The sequence below is a fragment of the Leiobunum rupestre genome, chromosome 9 (assembly GCF_980474605.1).
Source record: "Leiobunum rupestre chromosome 9, qqLeiRupe1.1.hap1, whole genome shotgun sequence".
NCBI classification, from domain to species: Eukaryota; Metazoa; Arthropoda; class Arachnida; order Opiliones; family Sclerosomatidae; genus Leiobunum; species Leiobunum rupestre.
This window is the reverse complement of record NC_143392.1, coordinates 58,912,135-58,932,934: the sequence shown is the minus strand read 5'-3', so window position 1 is coordinate 58,932,934 and position 20,800 is coordinate 58,912,135. Positions and strand designations below refer to the sequence as shown.

Genomic DNA, 20,800 nt, shown 5'->3' with positions numbered 1-20,800 from the left:
TTGTCATTACAAGTCACTCGCTATTCAACTTGATTCGTTAAATTTCTGCACCTGGGTATAACCATATTTGGAATGGATAATTCGTGGCTTGAAATCGTTGACTTGGTAGGGCCGCTTGATGAACGGCCAGAACCAATGATAGCTTTGTTTTGGGGAAGGTCGAGCCTAAGCAGTGTTTCTTTCAGGCATCTCTCCGTCCGGAAGGGCGATGCCCCCCCCCGGAAAAAGTCTATCTCCCCCCCCCGGAGCTTCCCCTTTTTCCGACGCCACTGCCAGGCGTGCATGGAGTGCCACGCTCGCCACTGAGAGTTGTTGCCTGGTGTGCTACGCCGTATTCAATTCCCTTTGCAATTTCGAAATTGTCAAAAAGCTGTTTTTGAGTTGTATGAAACATAGCGGACAAATAATAACCTAAGGAATAACATTTGGTCCTATAGTGTACGCGAACGTCATATCTGAAATATATTTACGTATAAACGTAAAAGTTTATTACTGGGATGTTTTTGCATAAAACGGGGGGGGGGGGTAACGGCTGTGTAAGTCTAAAACACTTCACGTCAGCTTCACATACAAATTTAAATAATTTTCTTTAGGGTTGGAAATCCTTTTTTCCTTGGATACATTTATCGCGTCAGTTACGGATTTAGAAACATTGATACACGAATATGAAGGTAATTACTATTTTCGTTATTTACACGGTCACCGAAATAATATCAACGCCTTCTTGGCGAACTTGTTTTCTTTGAAATAATACACTACATTCCTACATCTCTGCTAATTACGGTCATTTCAAAATAGTCGTCAAAATATAGCGAAGATAACTAGATACGAGACTTAAAACTAGATAGCTTGTTGTTTATTTATTTTTATCTCTGTTGCACCTTTGCGATTTCGTCTTTCGTCTAGCCCCGCGTGTAACTCCCCCTCAGACGGAGGAGAAGTGACGGCCGCGGAAGGCACCCGTTGAGTTTTTGCTTACGCCCTTATCCCCTGGTATAATACAATGTGCATTTGTTACAAGTTTTGAATTTTTCAGCAATTTTTCTATTAATTCGGGTATAGAAAATTAACGAATAAGAAAAAATTGGGCCGTTTTTCTTAATAAATTAAGGCCCCCTCTGGTTTTCTACTTAAGCTGGTGCCTACTCATACCTTTTGCTGGCGGCGCCACTGATTTATGAGGATCGGAATCATTACCTTTGTAACTGGTTTTAGAAATAGCTAGAACTAGTACGTTCCTTGAAAGAAAAATTTTTCAAAAGACTATTGGAAAGACATGTTAAGCGCGGCGAAACCAAAATACACCATACCAAGGGAAACTGAGGTAAAAATAAGAACCTTGTCATTGTTGTTTTAAAAATGAAGAATATTTTGTATCTGTATTATTACGCTCAAATTAAAGTAATTGTTACTAAAGTTGTTTTTTATTATATTTATTAAAATTAATTTTTTCTTGTTCGTTTAATACATCGTTTTTGCTTTTATTTATTTTAATTAATATTGCTTTTAGTGATGATTTTTCATTTAATTTGGACTTTAAATGAGAAAGTAATTAAAACTGAAATGATTGATGTAAAGCACTGAAAAGGGGTACCTTTATAGCGTGATAAAACCAAAACTAAGATGGAAGAAGGTTTTCGGATATTTTCAAACACTCCTTAAAAGTGCCTTGAACAGTATCTTTGTCCATTGATAATCCTCAAACTCCCTAATCAGTCCTTTCCTCGCCCACACTAAAAGCGTCCCCGTCGCTCTGGCCAGCCGTAAAAATATTGACTCTATTGAGATCCCCTGTCAATCAGTGCTTTTAGTTGTAGATTCCAAAGAATTCGCGCGCAAAATTCGAATGAAAACATATGCCAGCAACACTGGGATTATAAAATTATTTAATCGGGTTTTTTTTAAATGATAAATGATTAATAAAAATTAAGAATGACTACTTTAGTTACACAGGAAAACTATATAAAATTAGAGGCGGTACATAGTGGGAACGACTAGTTTATCCATTACGGGTTGACAATTTTAAAGCATTGTAGTACCACGGGGTAGAAACGTACGAGAAATACGTTGTCTCATGCGATTCCCTAGTGGGATAGGTGGGGGTGGAAGTTTAGTCTGAAAAGTTTCAGCGGGTTCGTCTGCTTCGATATATGGACCTCGTGTCCTCGTTTGGGCCTCGGGCTAAAAAGGGATCACGCTTATTGTCAAAAGAAACAACCCAAATCTAAAAAGTCGAATAGTTAGTATAACAACTTTAATTATCATCGATGTAGTCATAAATTGTTTGTTTTAAATATAATTTCAGGGGTAAACTTTAAAAAACGCTTCAAAATTAATATCTTTGCCCAATGAAGATATTGAATCTCCTGATTTACGGTCATTTACCTTTTGTAAAAATATGTTTTAAATGCTTAATTTCAAATGTTTTTCTATATTTTTATTATTTTTAAACAGCTTTGCTTAGATAAAAATTAAGGCAAATCCAATAAAAATGATGACAAATGAATCATTCTATTACCAACGTATTAATAAACTATGCTACAATTTCAATTTAACCCAACTTATGATTAATGATGATTTGAGATAGTTCTTACAACTCTTGAATTGGCAAGATTTTCCCATATTTAGTTTACACCTTGGTAAAATAAAATAAACCTTAGTTTAATATTATATCTGGTTAATGTAACTTAAAACAAATACCTTTGAAATCCAATCAGTAAAATAATGAAAATTTACGCTTCAAATCAAACTTGTTCGAACCCTTGGGCCTCGTCCTCAAGTCCTGATTTTTTTGTTTAGACTGCCAGCACTCAGCACCGACCGGAGATGCGAGATTTAAAACTGAACCGAACTGAATTTTTCAGACTTTTTACCCCCTCGCTATTACATTGCCCCCCGCAACTAGGGAATCGTGTGGTTAGACGGGAGCCCGTAGGAATCTCGCCGCATTTCCAATCTAGGGAACGTAGTCTAGATTATCTTTGGTAGTACTGAAAGTATCAATAGGCATAAACGAAATTAATCATACACCATGAGCGTGAAAGAAATTTGGTAATACAAAAGAAATACGATAAAATTAAGATTTATAAAATTAATTTAAAAAGATATGCTTAGTAAAAAAAGCTATGAATTATACATTAATATAATTGACAGTATATTGTATGAGGATACTTTTCTGATCTTCGGACGGCCCTCGCTATTGCTCATTGGCTTTATCTTCCAACTAATCTAGTAGACCTTGGAAGAAGGACCCGGTGTCGTCAGTTACATGCGACTCTAACGGATACAATGGAAAAGGAGGAGTTCGAGGAATTCCGACAAATATATAAGTCTAAAACTTTCCTCACTCGCGTCCCTTCACACCAAGTTGTAATTTTTGGGATAAAAAACCCAGAGGTAAACTGGAACTCCGACATCTCACTAAAAACATTAATTACATAATTTTACTCTAGAACTCCTCAGACGAAATTTAAACATTTTATTTAGGTTTCTCTTGCGTTTAAAGATCCAAACACACACCCGGTTAGCGTGATTTCAAAAACAAATTATGCAGCAATATTTATTATCAATACTATATAAATTTAAACTTAATGTTTAGGTCATTTCTTACACAATAGCCGTATCATTTTTCTCAACATCTTTGTTGTGCAAAGTCGATTGCGCATCTACGGAATAAGTTTTTGAGGATTTCTTCTTTCTTTTTGAAATAATTGTAGAAGCGTGCTTCAGGCATTCTTTAACGCGCTGTCCAATAGTTGACTGTAGCACTTTACTTAAGAAAGTGTTTGTCCTTACAGTACCTTAATTAAATGATTATTGTATACATGATATCAACAAATAAATGCTTAAATTTCACATCTTGCAACATACTTATTGCCACATCTTTAACTTTTAGATCCCGAAAAGGATATTTTGTATTTCCTGCCCAGTAAGGCTAGATGTCTGCGCCAGCTAATCAGTAAAAATTTCAGTCATGATTCATCTCGTCGCATCTCCTACGCGTTTTCCTCCCAATACCACAAGAAATCAAACCTGAAAAAATATAGGTTTGATTTGGTTAATACTCGCTGAAATCAGGACTTTAACAACTTTGGACAAGCTGGGGGGCAAAGTAACTGAAAATGTGATCTCAGAGGAAGGGGGGGGGAGAATACAGTGTCCTTCTTTCTGGAGCAATCCTAAATGATACGAATATTATTTTTTAATGACGGATTATCGAAACATCTTCCATTGATTAAAAAGATTGCGGTTATGCTAAAAGCTATTTTATAATTTTGAAAATTTAATTAAATTACGTTTTAAATGTTTGACTGGTTCATGCTAGATGTCAATTTGTTGCAATGCTAACGATTTACGAAATTATAATGCTGCGTCAAAGGTCAGACATGCTCGTGCTATAAGCCAATTAATTAACGTTATAACGGTTAACTTTATTATAATGCTGCGTGCAACGTCTAGCTGGTTGATGCTATCGCTGCATGAGTTTTTATTCATAACGAGGTTTATGTTAAAGGTGCCACATCTTTCATTCACATGTACCTTCGACTCTTAAAGCCTTTTCAGTAAGTTTTATAATCGTTTTCTTTCACCGTGTGCCTTAACATGAATTTGTTTAGCAGAACTTTTGCCTTAAATAACAGTATAAGAGTTAACCGAATTCTTTTTTAATTTTTACTTTACCTTTTTATATTCGTGGTATTAAGAGGTCACAAACCTTATTAAAATTAATATATTCCTAAAAATAACCAATCGACAGTCTTATCAGAACCGTTAATGAAAGTTTCTTGGCATTTCTGCTAAGTCTTAAGTTTTGTACTTATAATGTCTCAGAGAATCGTGGATTTAACACTATCTGTTAACAAAAACCAACTGATTTCCTCTGGCTTTGAGGGGACACATTGACCGAGCCTGGAACCATCGGGTACCGATATTTCATTGCACTTATCTTTTATTTTTATTCCATCATCGTTTTCCAAGACACCTTTAATTAAATAGCCTTTTATTAACGTTTTGCACTATTCTCCGGGTGGTTCGTGCGCATCTTTAGTATCTTAAGACATCCAAGTTGAGCCGAACCCTTTTCGCAATTTTGAAAATGCCAAAAGTTAAATTTAAAAACAAATTACGAGAAATGTCAGAATTGGTTTAGGTGCCGGACTTTATTTTGACCTCGCGCATTCATGTTTCTGTTTATCTTCGTTAATTTTAACTTAACTTTTCAACTTTGCAAGATTATGGGTGATTTTCAGAATAAATAATCGATTTTTTATTCAAAGTTACACGAATCATGTGCAGTTCCACGAAATATACCTAAAAAGAAATAAATAATGTTTAGCGAGCATAGTCTTTAAACTTGAACTTATCTACTTTAAGATGTAATAGAAATACCACTGAAATGACAATGACCTTGGATGCCTAGATAGGATCGTGTTGCCTTCAGATGTGTCTCTTCAAGTTATGTTTAATTCATTGGAACGATTTTTAGCCATTACGTAGGTTAAAATACAATAGAAAAACACCAGTTAATTAAAAAACTTAACTTTCTATTATCCTGAAATAAATTTCGACTAAGCAAATCTACGAATAAAACTTAGAATCCTTTAGAATGTAACATATCATAAAAATAAAATAGTACAATACAAAAAATACACCCTAAACTTTTTTTGCGTAGTTTAAGATAAACTTAAAGTTAGTTTTCTTGAGTTAAATTTAATTTCATGATTTTGATTGTCATTTTAAAAATGTTTAAATAATATGATTTAGTCATGGTCTCACCAAAACATAGTTTTAATTTAAACGAGCCGAAATGAAGAGATAAGATAAAAAAGAAAGACAGCATAATGCTAAAGCATTTGAAAAGCAATTATCATTGGAGTAGTTATGACACTCATTTTGATTTTAAAAACCACCGCAAGAACAAAATATAGCGAAACGAAAGGTAAATTAAAAACGAATTCATCATCGAGAGAAAAATAATATAATAAATATAAGGGATGTAGTGCTGTCTGCGTTGAAATTAATAACGTTTCAAATTCATCCGTCAAATAGCAAAAATCCAATTAACTGAATTACTACCTCGGGTTTAAATTTTCAAACGATTAATAGAGCAAACCCCAGCTACACAAATCAAAGGCATATTTTACAACGACTGTGTCATCTCTTGAAGGTATCTGAACCAGTAAGTAAACGGATTTAATATTATTTAACAATTTTTTAAGAAGAATTGCTATTAACGTAAGAGTTGCTTTTTAAACATTGGAAAATAATTCTTAAGAATGACCTTTAACTTTTTGTTATAATATGGGTTGAAATTCTAAAACCATTTTTTGAGCTGTGTAATATTGCTTGGGTATTCTTATAAGTAATTTAGTAAAATATCATGTTGAATTTTTTCTATAATCAAACAATTGTATAACAGATAATTTTTCTTAATATCGGTACTAAATTAGTTTAAAAAAGCATTATATAAATGGACAGCAAATTAAGATACAAGGTAAATTGAGGGCTGAACGGACTGGAAAAGGCAGGTACCCACTAACTTAGGAGAATTAGCACCATGGACCTGGTCGCGTAAATTTAATTTTCCAAAACGAAGGAATTGGTAGGCAAGTCGATCCTTTCCAGATTTGAAACCTTAAGGCCTGCGTCGACATAAAAGTTGAATATGGAAGTCGCAAAATTTAATATATTGCATAAAGAGCCACATCTTTTTTAAAATTCAATGGTGCCTACTTTCTTTTCGGCACAATTATCACTGATACAAATTATATAGTGTCCTACGTTTCTGCACTTATTTTATATACATAATTTTTAGCAGCTTCCAGTTAAAACACTTCTTCAAAGATTTAAAGAGTCATCGATAAAACCATGAATCTCAACTATAAAACAATGGTAAGACATTCGGAACGTTTTAAATTATGTTGTATAAAAATTAAAAATAAATTAGGGGAAAGTAAGCGCGTTATTTAGGCATATACAGGGTGTCTTAATTTGATCAGCCCAGGCTTTTGCTCAAAACTATAGTTGCTAGAAATGTGAAATTATAAGCATGTACTCTCTTGAGAAGGACCCTTTTCTTTTGGAATTTTCAGAAAAATTGTGAAATTTTTCACCATTTTGAAATTTTAATTTTTTGAACGATAGGTGGTAGACGAAAACTTTCAATCAAAAAGTTGTAGAGCGTACTCGAATTTGAAATGATCGTATGTTTGCAGAGATAAAAAATGACTGTTTTTTTAAGCCAAATTTTTTTAAATATTTTTTTAGAGAAAATACAATTTACATAGTAGAATTCCAGAAGTCACGCATCTTATTTGGGGAAGAATATTGCAAGAAGTCCACCAAACCGTCTTATTAATGCCAACTGAATTTCCCACGTGTTTTTTAGTTTGCACTACCTTGTCGCTTAAAGTGTGGCTCCATTTTAGTATTAATTAAAAATGCTTTTATCAAAGCAGTTTAAAGGTAATTTATGGGGGGGGGGGTAAGTTGGTACCTAGAAAAGTAAAGATATTGCTTTAGATTGTATGAGATAATTTTTGCAATTACTTTCAAAAGCCAAATATATTTTATTACATTTCATCAATTTTCCTCTCCTTTTCACAAATTCATATTCATATTTATCAGATGGAAATGTATAATTGACCAAATGTTTTGGAAATTTCCACCCCAGATTTTAGACTTGGATAAAAATAATAGTGAAAGCGCATGGTGATAAATTGTTCGAAATTGGTATACAGCTGTGAAAATTAATATACACGTGCCTTGAACTATTCTCTCGATACCTAAATTTTATTTTTCAAATAAAACGACTGGATAAACTTTTATAAGCAAAAATTCAACTTGTTGCCGAGGACGCGCGCATCTTAGTTTAGTTTAGTATTTGAAATATTATGTTCTAAGTTGCACTTTAGGAATAAAAAATGGTAAATCGCGTGTAGATCGCGTGGTAAAGGTGGTAAAGTTATGAATTTTTATTATGGTAATACGTGTCACAGTGCTACTTAAAACCTGATATGGAACCACATCGAGGTATTTTTTTACTTGACGTTTTTTACCATTTTTCATTTTTCTCCATAGGGAAAAATGGTAAATCGCGTGTATCTCGGGTGGTTAAGGTGGAAAAGTTATGAAATTTTTTATGGTGATACGTGTCATGGTACTACTTAAAACCTGATTTACCATTTTTCCCTATGGTGGAAAATTCCAAAACATTTGGGGGATTTGTCGTGGAATGACCCCAAATTAATAAGTTTACCAAAATTTAGATATTTACCCGAATTCAGATATTTACCGAAATTTAAATACTCAAATTTAAAAACTAACCTAAATTCGATTTAAATATTTAAATTTAAATATTGACCAAAATTTACATATTTACCAAATTAAGTTTACCCGAATTAAAATATTTACACAAATTTAAGTACGATCCCAAATTATTACTCAAATTTAAATACTTATCCAGATTTAAATACCCAATTATAAATACCCAAATTTTTATATTTACCCAAATTAAGATAGTTACCATTAATTAGATTTCCATCCAAAATTAGATATTTATGCAAATTTAGATATTTACCCAAATTTAACCACTTTGTTTGAATTTTCAAAATAGATTTGGAATACGACGATATGCAAACACAGGCCTATTAGATTAAAAAATAATAGGAAAAGTCAATAGCTAAATGAGCCAGATTGTGGTTTCAAACAGAGTGCCACGCCTCATGACCCCCGAAGTGTAAAATACTGTATTTCAAAACGATGAATAGGGGGAAACGGTTCGGCACATTGGCCAGCAAGGTCGCCAGATCTTACGTAACTTAAATCGCCATTAATAATTTAATTAGTTAATTTAATTTCTTCGCCATCGTCTCCTTGATTTTTTAGCGGTGTTTATTGCAATAAACACCAGATTAAGAAATTTCTGACTTTCATAAAGTTATACTACTCTACCAATGGAATTCAAACAAGGTATTTTAGCTTGCCCAACTTGTCACTTTTTCAAGTCGAATTTTGTCAGTGAAAATGACGTCAATTTTTGTCGCGTCAACGCTATTTGTACGTTTTCGGTGAAGCTCTACAATTTTCTTATTGACCATTTTCTTATAGCACCTAACGGTTAAAATTTAAATTAAAAAAAAACGTGAAAATATTTTTCGATTTAGATGGAATTTTGGTAGAAAGTGTCCCCCCGGCAAGTAAAATGTACAGTACAAATTTAAACTTTCTAGAAAACAGTGTTTGAAAAAATTCACTTTTTCGAGCAAATAAAATCACTCTGTATAGCCACCAACTTTATTGACAAAATCCTGCCTACAATATTAAATTTACATGTATGGGCTGGTCTTTGAACGGCAGCGCATTTCGTAGAAGCAGGATGAAACATGTGTGCCGGTACTGTAACATTATTGGGAGGAGGAGTTAAATAAAATATAACCCCACCTTTCCCACATATTAAATGAAAGGCGGCGCTTAAACAACAGTTCGTCTTTTACAAGTACTTCGACTGAACAAGAGAATAATTACAAGATGTTATCCTGTCACGTGGCGCCTATACCCCGATTTTCATTTGTCTCTGACACTTCGAAATATTTTATCCGAAATTGCTTTAAGTTTTTATTAGTTTCTTTACGAACCACTATTAGGGTTAATTTAATTATTCAGACTTAGCAAAATTTAACTATCGGTCTATCGACCGAAATGGACTCCTCGGTATTATATTTTAGAAAAGACCTGCTCCCAATGCGTCATTGGAATTTTTTTCTGACCATGAATTATCTCCTTAATAATTCGTACTATTTTTGTGTTTCAATAAATAAATAATACAGGAAATAAATCGATAAATAACAAAACATTTGGAAACTTTCTCCGTAATTGTCATATATTTTACAATATAAAATTGTTATTTTAAAATTGGTAATAAAAGATTTGAGATAAAATAAGTAAATAACTTAGCTCAAACAATATGCGTAGCAGATGTTTGGAAATATCTAGGATTTGGTGATTACTTAGCTTTTATAAGATATCGACATTTTAAAATTAATCGTCACATTAACAGACCTCCACCTAATCTGGTTAAAATATTTTTTAATAAAATCCTCGCTAAGAGCTTTCAAATACTGCGAAGAAAAAGAGTTCCAGCACCTTACAAAGCAATTTAACACGGCCACCTGAACAAATTAAATACATATCGTTAGATACCATGTGCCCGGGTTGGTGCCTTGGGTATTAGCGTAGTTGATTTGGTTTTTATTATAGTTGCCACCTAACGGATAATTTTGTTACGCTGATTCCGATTTATACGAAAATGGCAATAAAATAAGCGCCAATTCATTTCATTTGCAAATAATACAATTTCTTTTTAATTCAATATATTATGAAAAAAATTAATAACGAATTTAAATACATATTTAACAACTAAAGACGGGGGATCTTGTTTGATGTGCAGTTTCACAAAATTCACTTAAAAATAAAATACATTATGTTTAGAGAGCATGGGTTTTAAACTTACTCATAAAATAATAGTATTTCCACTTATTGCTTATCAGTATTATCATTTAACCCTTTAAAAACTAATGAACTTTGAGATGTTAATAAAATACCACTGAAATGACAATGATCTTGGATGTTTAGATAGCATTTATATAAGATATCCTATAAAAAATAGAACGATACAAAAAAACACAACTTAACCTGTTTTTGTATAGTTTAAGATAAAATTAAAAATAAAAATCTTTAGTTTTATTTAATTTTAATGATTTTGGTTGCAATTTTAAAAAAATATAACAATAAAATATTTTTTTCTCACGGTCTCCCGAAAACAAACTGTTTAATGAAACCGAGACGAAATGAAGAAATAATATTAAAAGAAAGACAGTGTTATGGTTAAGCAGTTGTAAAGTAATTAAAATCGGAGAAGTGATGACGCTCATTTTGATTTTCAAACACCCGGCAAGGACACAATTCAGCGAAACGAAAGGAAAATTTAAAAGAACTTTATAATCGATAGATAAATAACATAGAATAATAGATGGGGTACTGTTTGCATTGAATTTAATAACGTGTCGAATTCATATGACAACTGAGAAATAAGCAATTAACTGAACAAGTACCATGTCATTGATTTTCTAAACGATAAATACGGCAAACCCCAGCAACACAAATTCAAAGCATATCTAACACTCTCAAATACTGTGTCGTCTCTTGAAGATCTACGAACAAGTATAAACGGACGTTATCTTCTTTAACAGATTTTTCATAAGAAATGATCCATGCCGCTGAAGCAAATTAGATAAAACACTTATTTTTTTAATATTGGTAAATTAAACTTGGAAAAGGCCTTAAACTATTTGTAACCTTATGGGTTAAAATTCATAAACACTTTTTGGAGCTGTGAGATATTGCTGGTGTGCATTTTTAAAAATAATCACGTTGAATTAGTTAATAATCATACAATTGTATACGAGATCATTTTAATGAATATTAGTACTTTATAAATTAAATATTGTATTTGGTGTCACATCTAATTTTGCCAAAATAAAAGGTTACTTTATAGGCAGTAACTAACTAGCTAAAAGGCCTGCGTTGGCATACACGTTGAATATGGAAGTCTAAAAAATAATTTTCTGCGAAAAGGGCCATATCTTTTTCAGAATGCAATGGTCCTTACTTTCTTATCGGCACATAAATCACTGAAATAAATGATGATGTGTTCCACATTTTTGCACTTTTTTTAAATTAACAAAACTTTGGCAGCTTTCGCAAGAAGTACTTTGTAGAAGATCTAAAAAAGTCATGAATAAAAACGAAAATCTCAACAAAAAAATGGTAAGACATTCGAAAATAACATAATTATTTTGAATAAAATTTATTAACGCGAAAACGTAAGAGCATACCATTATTGACTGGAAACTAAGCTTCATTAGAAAAAATAGGGTTCTTCGGCCTATATGCCTTTGAGGTGAAAACCAATATTAAAACTAACGACAATAACAATTTCAAAAGTTACAATTGCGTTTTATTTAAGGTTTTCTTATAATCATTAATACGTTTTAGAAGAAGTTATTTTATTTTGATTTGGAAAGATTGGTATCTTTAATTAAAAAGACGCATTTTTGTATGCATAGATTTGAAAGAAGCAAATGTTAAAATTAATCCACAGCAATAATTATATCATACTTATCAGCTAGGCTAATACCCAAAGAACCACCTTAGGCCTAAGTCACCAAGCGACATTTGAAGCCATTAATTTAAGCCTTAACCCTAAGAAATATCTTTAGAATTTGGTCTTAAAGAGCTTTTTGTAAAACAAATTTAGCGGATTTATTAAGCACATCGAAGACCTTCGATTTTCACAATAGGTCCATTTTTTCCCTTTATAATGGCATCCACTTGATAAATCCGTCAACGGCACTTTCTACTTCAAATTTGGATATTGTTCACTTATCCTGAAATGGCTTTTTAAATTGCCTGCCCGGTAATAAATCTTTGATATTATTGTAACGGAAAATAATCTAATCTTTCATCACTATTTACATTACCATAACCTTATTAATCCACTTTGCCACTATAAATATTTTTACCCATTACAAAGACGATTTGACAGATTAAAATAAATTTATTAATTTACTTAAACTGTCCATATTTCTTTTATATTTTCAGATAATTTCCGGGTTCTTTAAACCGAAATTGACAGTCTTTTTAACAATTGCATTTGTTATGTTGGTGATGTCGAGTATTGAAGCAAAGAAGTTATTAGAAAGTACGTATGCAGAAAATTCATCAAATCATAACTCATTATTGTAACTAATAATTAACGTTATTCTTTTTATTTTATTCCTTTTTATAATCTTATTTTTTATGATTATTACTATGGTTATAAATTTTACAAACCGTTTATTTGCTAGATTATATCGATTCATCAATTATTGTTTAAAACATTTTATTTTGAAAAGAAATGTTATTATTCATTTCGATTTATTTTGATATTTTTATTTATCTTATTTCACACTTATTTAGAGCATATCCAAATAAATGCGTTGGTTTTTTTTATACCCAAACACAAAATAATAATTGTGAAAATTCTTCATGTTAAACATGTTACTAGTCCAGGGTTAATTTAAAACGGAAACCTTCTACGTTGAAATAAGTAACTGTTCGTTTTTTCAGGAATATTCTTAACCCAGACTTTTAACTAACACTTCCTTTAAATTTGTTTTCCATATTCCATATTTAACAAAAGCTACAAAAGATATTTTGAAGGTTTGGATTGTAGAAACGTATATTAGCTCCGGTAATAACATAAATGCATTTTTAATTAATCTAATTAATTGATAATATGTGGAGCCAAAACTACTGTCACATGAATTAATTATAAAATCTAAACCTCAATTTTAGATTTTTGGTTTAGTTGGCGGAATAATTTGAGGATCTGTGTTGGTGGAAAAATGTCCAAGCTTTTTAAAAATGTTATGTTTTATTATTTAGTATGCACAAACGTGGATGAATGTGGTGATGCCGTTTGCAAAGTTAATTTCACATTTAACTGTGGAAAGGTTCCGAATTGCGTACATCTTCCGGAATCAAATCCCTGCATACCTAAATGCTATTGTAGACCATCAAAGGAATTTAAGAAATATTGTTATGATAAATCTAAATTGTTAAAAAGAATTGCCGAAGAGTGTAAAGTAATTTTTCAATTAAAAACTTGGAATGATCCAAAATAGAGATCAAATAAGTTCTGTATTTCAATGTTAAGAAATAAATTAAAAATTATTATTAACCTAAGCAATGACTTGATATTAAATTATTGGCCTCTATGTTTAATAAATTTCTTAGCTTGCTAAAACGAATTCTTTCATTTACTTTTAATTTATCTTGTGAATATTGTTTAACTTTTTGAAATATTAAATTTTAGCAGCAACTGTAACCGCATAAGCAAATACTTAATCAAAATATATAGTTGAAGTTACATATCACTAAACCTTATGGCTTCTTAAAATAGGGATAGATTGGTGGTTTATAAAATATATATATTTCGTGCTCATCAGTACCGTGCGGGAAATCTGGTTTGCGACTCATTGGTGGATAATAATATATATGAAATGTTAAGATAAAATGAACCACCGTCCCATGGACTGCGTCGAAAAGAGTGATACAATACTCGAATAAGTGGAATATTTCATAATGAAAAAGAATAAAACAGCTTAACTTTTTACTTGACATCTGAAACTTCATGATTATAAATAATATACTCGATAAGACGAACATGCGAAGTTGATTTCTTAAACAAATGATGCAGCATGCTTTTCACTCAAGCTTACACTTTCTCCGCTTTTTATCAAAGAACGCAATCTCATTGATCTTGTACTTACAATCTTACTTAATAATTTTATACATTCGTTCAGGCATGCTAACAAAATACCCTGTCCACCATTTTAATATCGCCCTAGGTAATTTTTGACTTTGGAAAGAGCCGAGTTTGACGTCAGATTCCTAACGCGATCTTAAACGTTGGCCCTTTTTATAAGACATTTAGCGCTCCTAGATAACTCGCGAATCGTCGGGGGTGCTTTTTGAATATAACTTCTAACGCTTTCTTTAGGGTAAACCCCTTCAATTTATGGGAATGCCGAAAGGTCTTAAGCCAGGGACGGAACGACCAACAGCGGAACCCTTGGAGAGTGTCAGAAATACTAGAGGTTATACTTTCTTTAAAATCATTATCAGATCTCCAGAGAACAATAAGTGAAAACGCTTGAAATTGTTGTAGAACAAAAACACTCACCATATCAGACTACGACAATATTGACGCTTGGTCTATAAAACGGATGCAATTTAAAGTTCTGTCTACAAAACCGTTCCTAGGTCAAGTGATTCGCCATAGTTTTTACAAAACTATTTGCGTAAATTTTTAAAAATAATTGTTACCTCAATTTTAAACCGTTGTTTAATTGCTGTCGATGTGACGTTATTATTACTAATAATCACTTGATGCATTTTATGTTTGTCCTAATTTGAAGAAAGTTTACCGATGTTCGTTGAGAGAAAAATAACGACACTTTCTAAATATGAACCGACCATTGGAAATTCAAAAACGCCAGATGCAGTGCTGTACCGCCAATACTGTAAAAGTTGTCAAAAATGAATTTTGAGTTTCCCGACAAACTATTAATTTGTGGCGCACGACACCAATAAATTACGAAATAAATTAGAAAATAAATAATATTGACAATCGGTTTCATGGATCTATCTCTTATAGTAACCTGGCAAAATTCAAAAGACTGTCAATATTTCACATGTCGAAGACTTTTTAGACAGAGTATACAATCATAAGCAAGAATATTCATTAGTATGACACAAAATTAGGCTGTGTAACGTACAATCATAAGTAAAAAATCCATAAGGACAACCCATGAAAATACACTTCTAAAATTGTAGTATCTGTCTGCCCCCGCATTACCACGTAAGGTGAAAGGGAAATCACAAATAATTCTATTACAAAACTTGAAAAAGATAACTAAAAATATTAATTAATAAAGAAACTTGTACATAAGATAACTGATTAAATCACCTGCTAGGGACTTAATCCTCAACTCTCATGCTCGGATAATATCTAGATGGACACTTTATAAGTTTCTTTTGTTCCCAATTACCTCATATATTTCACCAATTAATTTGCGCTTTAAACTAAATTATTTACTTAACCGCGTTTTTAGTTTAACATCGAAATATATTTCGAGTAGCGGTATTGCTTTACCGATGGTATGTGTTAGGGTGATGAAAGATATTGTCGTGTTTAAAATGATCATAATCTGATTCTCCTCGAATTGAATATCTTCGAAAGAAAAATATAATAATAATAATAATAATAATCAGGTAGGCTAATACCCAAGGCACCACCTTAGGCCTAAGTCATCAAGCGAATTTTAAAGCCATTAGTCCAGGTGGTCGGGTTACAATGCGTAGGAGGGTGGCGGCAAGCCCTTCATGCCAAGCGAGCCAACAGCTCCCTACACTAACTATTACCGTTAACCTCGACAAGTTTTTATGGAAGGGGGGAGCATTGTACATAAATAGCGCATTCATGGACGTCAAGAATATTTTTTTCTCAACAGCACGCAATGTCGCAACCAGGTATCAAGTGGGGTGGCGGTGTGGTTAGCACTCTCGCCTCGCAGCAAGAGGAGCCGGGTTCGATCCTAGCTTGTGGCACTGGGTGAAAACTCGGAACAACTCCTTTTGCGTTGAGTTTGCAAGTTTTCTCCTCACTGGTTTAAGGGGTTTTCCCCCGAGTTCTTCGGTTTCCCCTTCCATAAAAACTTGTCTAGGTTAACGGTAATAGTTAGTGTAGGGACCTGTTGGCTCGATCTCGTGGCATGCAGGGTTTACACCACCCTCCTACGCATTGTAACCCGGCCACCTGAATTTAGGGCTTCAAAAGTCGCATGAGGACTTAGGCCTAAGGTGGTGCCTTGGTATTAGCCTAGCTGATTATTATTATTATTATTATTAAAATTTATCTAAGCTTAATAAATTGTTGCAGTCGAAAGGTTAAGCACTGATAGTGGAAATCTGGAAGATGTGTCCTTTACTCTCATTTACAAAAGAGTACATTAGTGAGTTAAGTGTCGTTAATAAATTTAAGAAGGAATTTATTTAAATGATTAATATTTCACAATTTTATTATACCTTTCTCCTGTTTAAAAACCAATTGACAATCTTGCCTAAGATAGAGACCTCTAGTGGCGGCGCTTTGCGTCCTACTAAAGGTAAATATTATCCAATTAAAAGATTTTCTCATAGCGTTATGCATGTTTTAGTAAAGTTTTAACAATGAGTTATGCTAATTTAAAATTGTTAATAAATAGGGAAAACTAGTTCAACGGCTTCAGAAGTGTTCGTAAAACGAACCATTATATTTTTAAATAAGTGAATAAACAATTTTCATCTTATAAAGTACATGAAAATAGGGTGAGTTGGCGATGTTACTGAAGCCTCGACGGAGTAGACGGTAATTTTCAACGCAGACAGCAGGACGCAAAAATTAATTTTTGACGTTCTGCTGTCTGCTTAACCCGCGTTTTTCAAACAAAATGGACAGTTCACCCAAGGCTTCCACTTGTCAGTCTGGTGAAATTTAAAATATTTCTGGGATGTTTAAATAGTTTTTTTTTAATAATTAATATACTGATATATTTTATTTCTAGGTTAATTGGGTCTCCTTTGAGAGTAATTCAAGATTACGACTAAAATTGTCAACCCAAAGGACCATGGACAAAACTGTTAAGAGATTTTCCACTCTCCTTTTCAGAAAGTGATATTAATTTTTATCAAGGGCAAACTAAAGCGGAAAAACATAATAAATCGGGGTATCAAATGTATAAAAGTAATAAGGCAGGAAATGTTTTGTTACATTATGGAGAGTCTTTAATATCAATTAAAGCTGATGTAGAAGCATACAAAGTATTTATCAAATTAAACTATCTTGGAAAAATTTTAGTTGGCAACTGTGAATGTGTAGCTGGAAATGGGGGTAGATGTAAGCATATTGTTGATGTACTATGGTTTTTGATTGATAATGTTAGGATGGGTAACACCTATCTAATTAATGATATTTCCTGTACTGAAAAAGAGCGTGGATGGGGTGTCCCACACCTGACACCAGCTGATAAGGTCAACGTAAATTTTGATGAATTGACATTTGTCAAACATAGACCAGGGAAATCTGATGAAGGCAGAGAAGTATAATCTCAAAGCGCCGGCAAAAATATCAACTATCAAATAATATTGTTTCACAATCAGCTGTAATAAATATCTAGGAAACATCAAATAATCTTTGAAAATCAAGTTTTTTAAAGATTTATAATCAGATTGCAATTTTCAACCAGTAATGCCAACTTCAAATTCTGCAATAAGAATAGAAGATTCTGAAAATATAGTTCAAAGCTGTTTAGAAAATATAACTACTCCAAATTTGCCAGTAAAATTATGCGATCTTAAATTGGATGAAAGTTTTAAAACCAAACTACCTGTGATATTACATTTAACTACGGAAGAAGCTGGGGCCTTAGAAAAGAGAACAAGAACCCAATCAGAATGCCTTGAGTGGAAAGCTGAAAGAAAATTAAGGATAACAGCTTCACAGTTCAAGGAGATCATTCAAAGGAGAAAGGAAGTGAATGAAGGCTTTGTTAAAAGATTGAAGAGTGAGAAAACTGTAGCAACTAAGTTTATGAAGGATGGACTAAGTTGTGAAAATGAAGCTGTGGCTCAGTACCTTGAGATTCAGAATGCTGTGAAACATGTCTACCCAGCAGGATTTTGCGTAAATCAAGAACTACCTTTTCTGGGAGCTAGCCCTGACCGTCTAGTATACGATACAAGTATCCAAGAATGGGGTCTTTTAGAAATAAAGACTTTGGCAAAGCGCAGAGATTTGAAATTTACTCTTGAAGAATGTTTTGAAAAACTCAAACCTGATTATTTAAAAAAACAAGATGGAAAATTTATTTTGAAAAGATCTCACAATTTTTTTTTCAAATGCAGGGGCAACTTGCAATTACTCAGCTTAAATGGTGTGACTTCTTTGTTTTCATTGGTGAAGGTTATATTTTAGAAATAATAGAATTTGAACCAGAGTTATGGGCATCAACTGTCAATCAAAATTAACAGAGTTTTATTTTAATCATTATATAAATTAGAAAAATAAATTTTAAACCACACTGATACCTTTTAAACTAGTTATATATCAAATGTTTTAAAAATTTAAACTCATATGAATAATCTACCACACACATTTATTTATTGTTACTGGTCCATATTATACAAATATTATTTACTATAACTAGTCCACACTATATATAACCCAACCACCTGTAATGGCATTTAAGGTCGCTGGCTGATGGTAGTGCCTAGCTAAAAATTATTTTTATTATAACCAGTTCCTACTATACTTGCATATTTACTATTACCAGTTCCTACTATATTTACATATTTGTTATATCCAGTTCCTACTATATTTACATATTTATTATAACCAGTTAATATTATATTTACATATTATAACCAGTTCCTACTATATTTACGTATAATAACCAGTTCCTGCTATATTTACATATTTGTTATATCCAGTTCCTGCTATATTTACATATTTTTTATATGCAGTTCCTACTCTATTTACATGATATTTATTATAACCAGTTCCTACTATATGTATTTATTTATTATAACCAGTTCCTACTATATTTACATATTTTTTATAACCAGTTCCTACTATATTTACATATTTATTATAACCAGTTCCTACTATATTTACATATTTATTATAACCAGTTCTTACTATATTTACATATTTATTATAACCAGTTCTTACTATATTTACATATTTATTATAACCAGTTCTTACTATATTTATATATTTGTTATATCCAGTACACTCTACAAAAGTCTACATAGACTTTATTTGAGCAATTCAGTAAAATAAAATGAACTTAAGTTCCTTTACCGCAGTCTTTTGAATAAAAAAATTATTTATCTGTGCAACATTTCAATGTTTTTTTTTAAATATAACTTTAAAGAAATTGTATGATTTTTATTTTTAACATTTAACTATCTAGCAAGGGATCACGAGAGAAAATGCATAAATAACAACAAATTTTCCATATTTTGTTCATTTTATCACTCATAGAGTTAGGGAATGTAAATATTAAAATCCGAAAGGTTTTGATTTCTCGTATTGCACGCTCTACGTGTATTCTTACACTTGCAATTTCTCTAGTCATGTTTTCTTCTTCTACACTTAATTGTTTTTTTCATGCAGAAATGGTGGAATATTTAAAGTTATTCCTCTCTCATTTAACTCTTCTTTAATTAAAAGCCCACGATCTGCCATTACGGATTCCCCTTTTTCCAGCATACGAATCACACCACTTTGTACGGTGATTACTTTATCCGAAAGCCTTCCAGGTGCCAGGTCAGAAACAAAAGAAATCCAACCATTGGGTGCAATACCTATAAGGCCCTTCGCTATATTATGAGACTTGTATGTTGAGTAAGTTTAACTCTGAAATCTGATGGAGTTTCAATAAAAATCTCAGAACAATCTAAGATAATTCTGGTTGTTGGATAAACATTTTTGAAAGAATGGGGCATGTGTTTGTTAACTGTATTTCGACTGGGCCAAATAGGAAGTTGAATAATCCGATTGAAGAGAAAATCTACCCAGAAAGACCAAATATTGCTTATTGTAGCTTCTGAAACTCCACTTCGGTATGCAATGTCCGCTTCCAAAAGACGAACTCTTAGTCTGCTTAAAACTAGAAATAGTGGGTTCATTGGAGTAACCAGTGGCTTTTGTTTTTTATCAGTTTTTCTTGACTTGTCCAACTTAGTCACTCTTGTCCAAGCTTCTTCATAGCCTTCAAAGGCAAACTCGTAAAATGCCAAGAATATCTCCTTGCTGTCAAAACCCGTGTAAAAATGTAGGGCACTTTCATTTATCAAAATAGCTTCAATTTTAAACTCAGGTTTTTTCGTAGCACATTCCAATTGGTTTTGCAAGTCCATCTGTATAACTATACAACTCTTTCATGGAGTGCAGTTTCTAATTCTTTAATATTTTTTTCTAAGTCCTCATTTTTCTGTTTACAAATTTTCAGTTCTCCTAGTAATGTCTCAATTAATAAGTTCTTTTCCAAAACTTATCTGATTAAATCTTCAGTTCGTTCTGATTATGTATATGAGTAGTTATGATCTAAAACAGAATAAAATTATGTACCCACCATTTACATTTCAAAGGCAT

The 20,800-nt window shown here is 32.2% G+C and overlaps 1 protein-coding gene and 1 pseudogene across 1 annotated transcript; one reads left to right on the top strand and one right to left on the bottom strand.

The window, feature by feature from the left end:
- The first annotated feature begins 11,184 nt into the window (after positions 1-11,184).
- LOC149931612 (uncharacterized) lies at positions 11,185-13,724 on the top strand. The gene is made up of 4 exons (XM_090159244.1): positions 11,185-11,405; positions 11,755-11,826; positions 12,661-12,760; positions 13,486-13,724. The coding sequence occupies exons 2-4, from the start codon at positions 11,794-11,796 to the stop codon at positions 13,722-13,724; spliced, it is 372 nt and encodes a 123-aa protein (XP_090015370.1). The 5' UTR covers positions 11,185-11,405; positions 11,755-11,793.
- Positions 13,725-19,604: 5,880 nt separating this feature from the next.
- LOC149931611 (uncharacterized) lies at positions 19,605-20,565 on the bottom strand (annotated as a pseudogene).
- Between the last annotated feature and the right edge of the window lie 235 nt (positions 20,566-20,800).

Excerpts from the sequence above, each read along its gene's own strand:
- LOC149931612 (XM_090159244.1), top strand. The coding sequence starts at position 11,794 with ATGAATAAAAACGAAAATCTCAACAAAAAAATG. Across the intron at positions 11,827-12,660 it reads AAAATCTCAACAAAAAAATG|ATAATTTCCGGGTTCTTTAA; the intron begins GTAAGACATTCG and ends TTATATTTTCAG. Across the intron at positions 12,761-13,485 it reads AGCAAAGAAGTTATTAGAAA|TATGCACAAACGTGGATGAA; the intron begins GTACGTATGCAG and ends TTTATTATTTAG.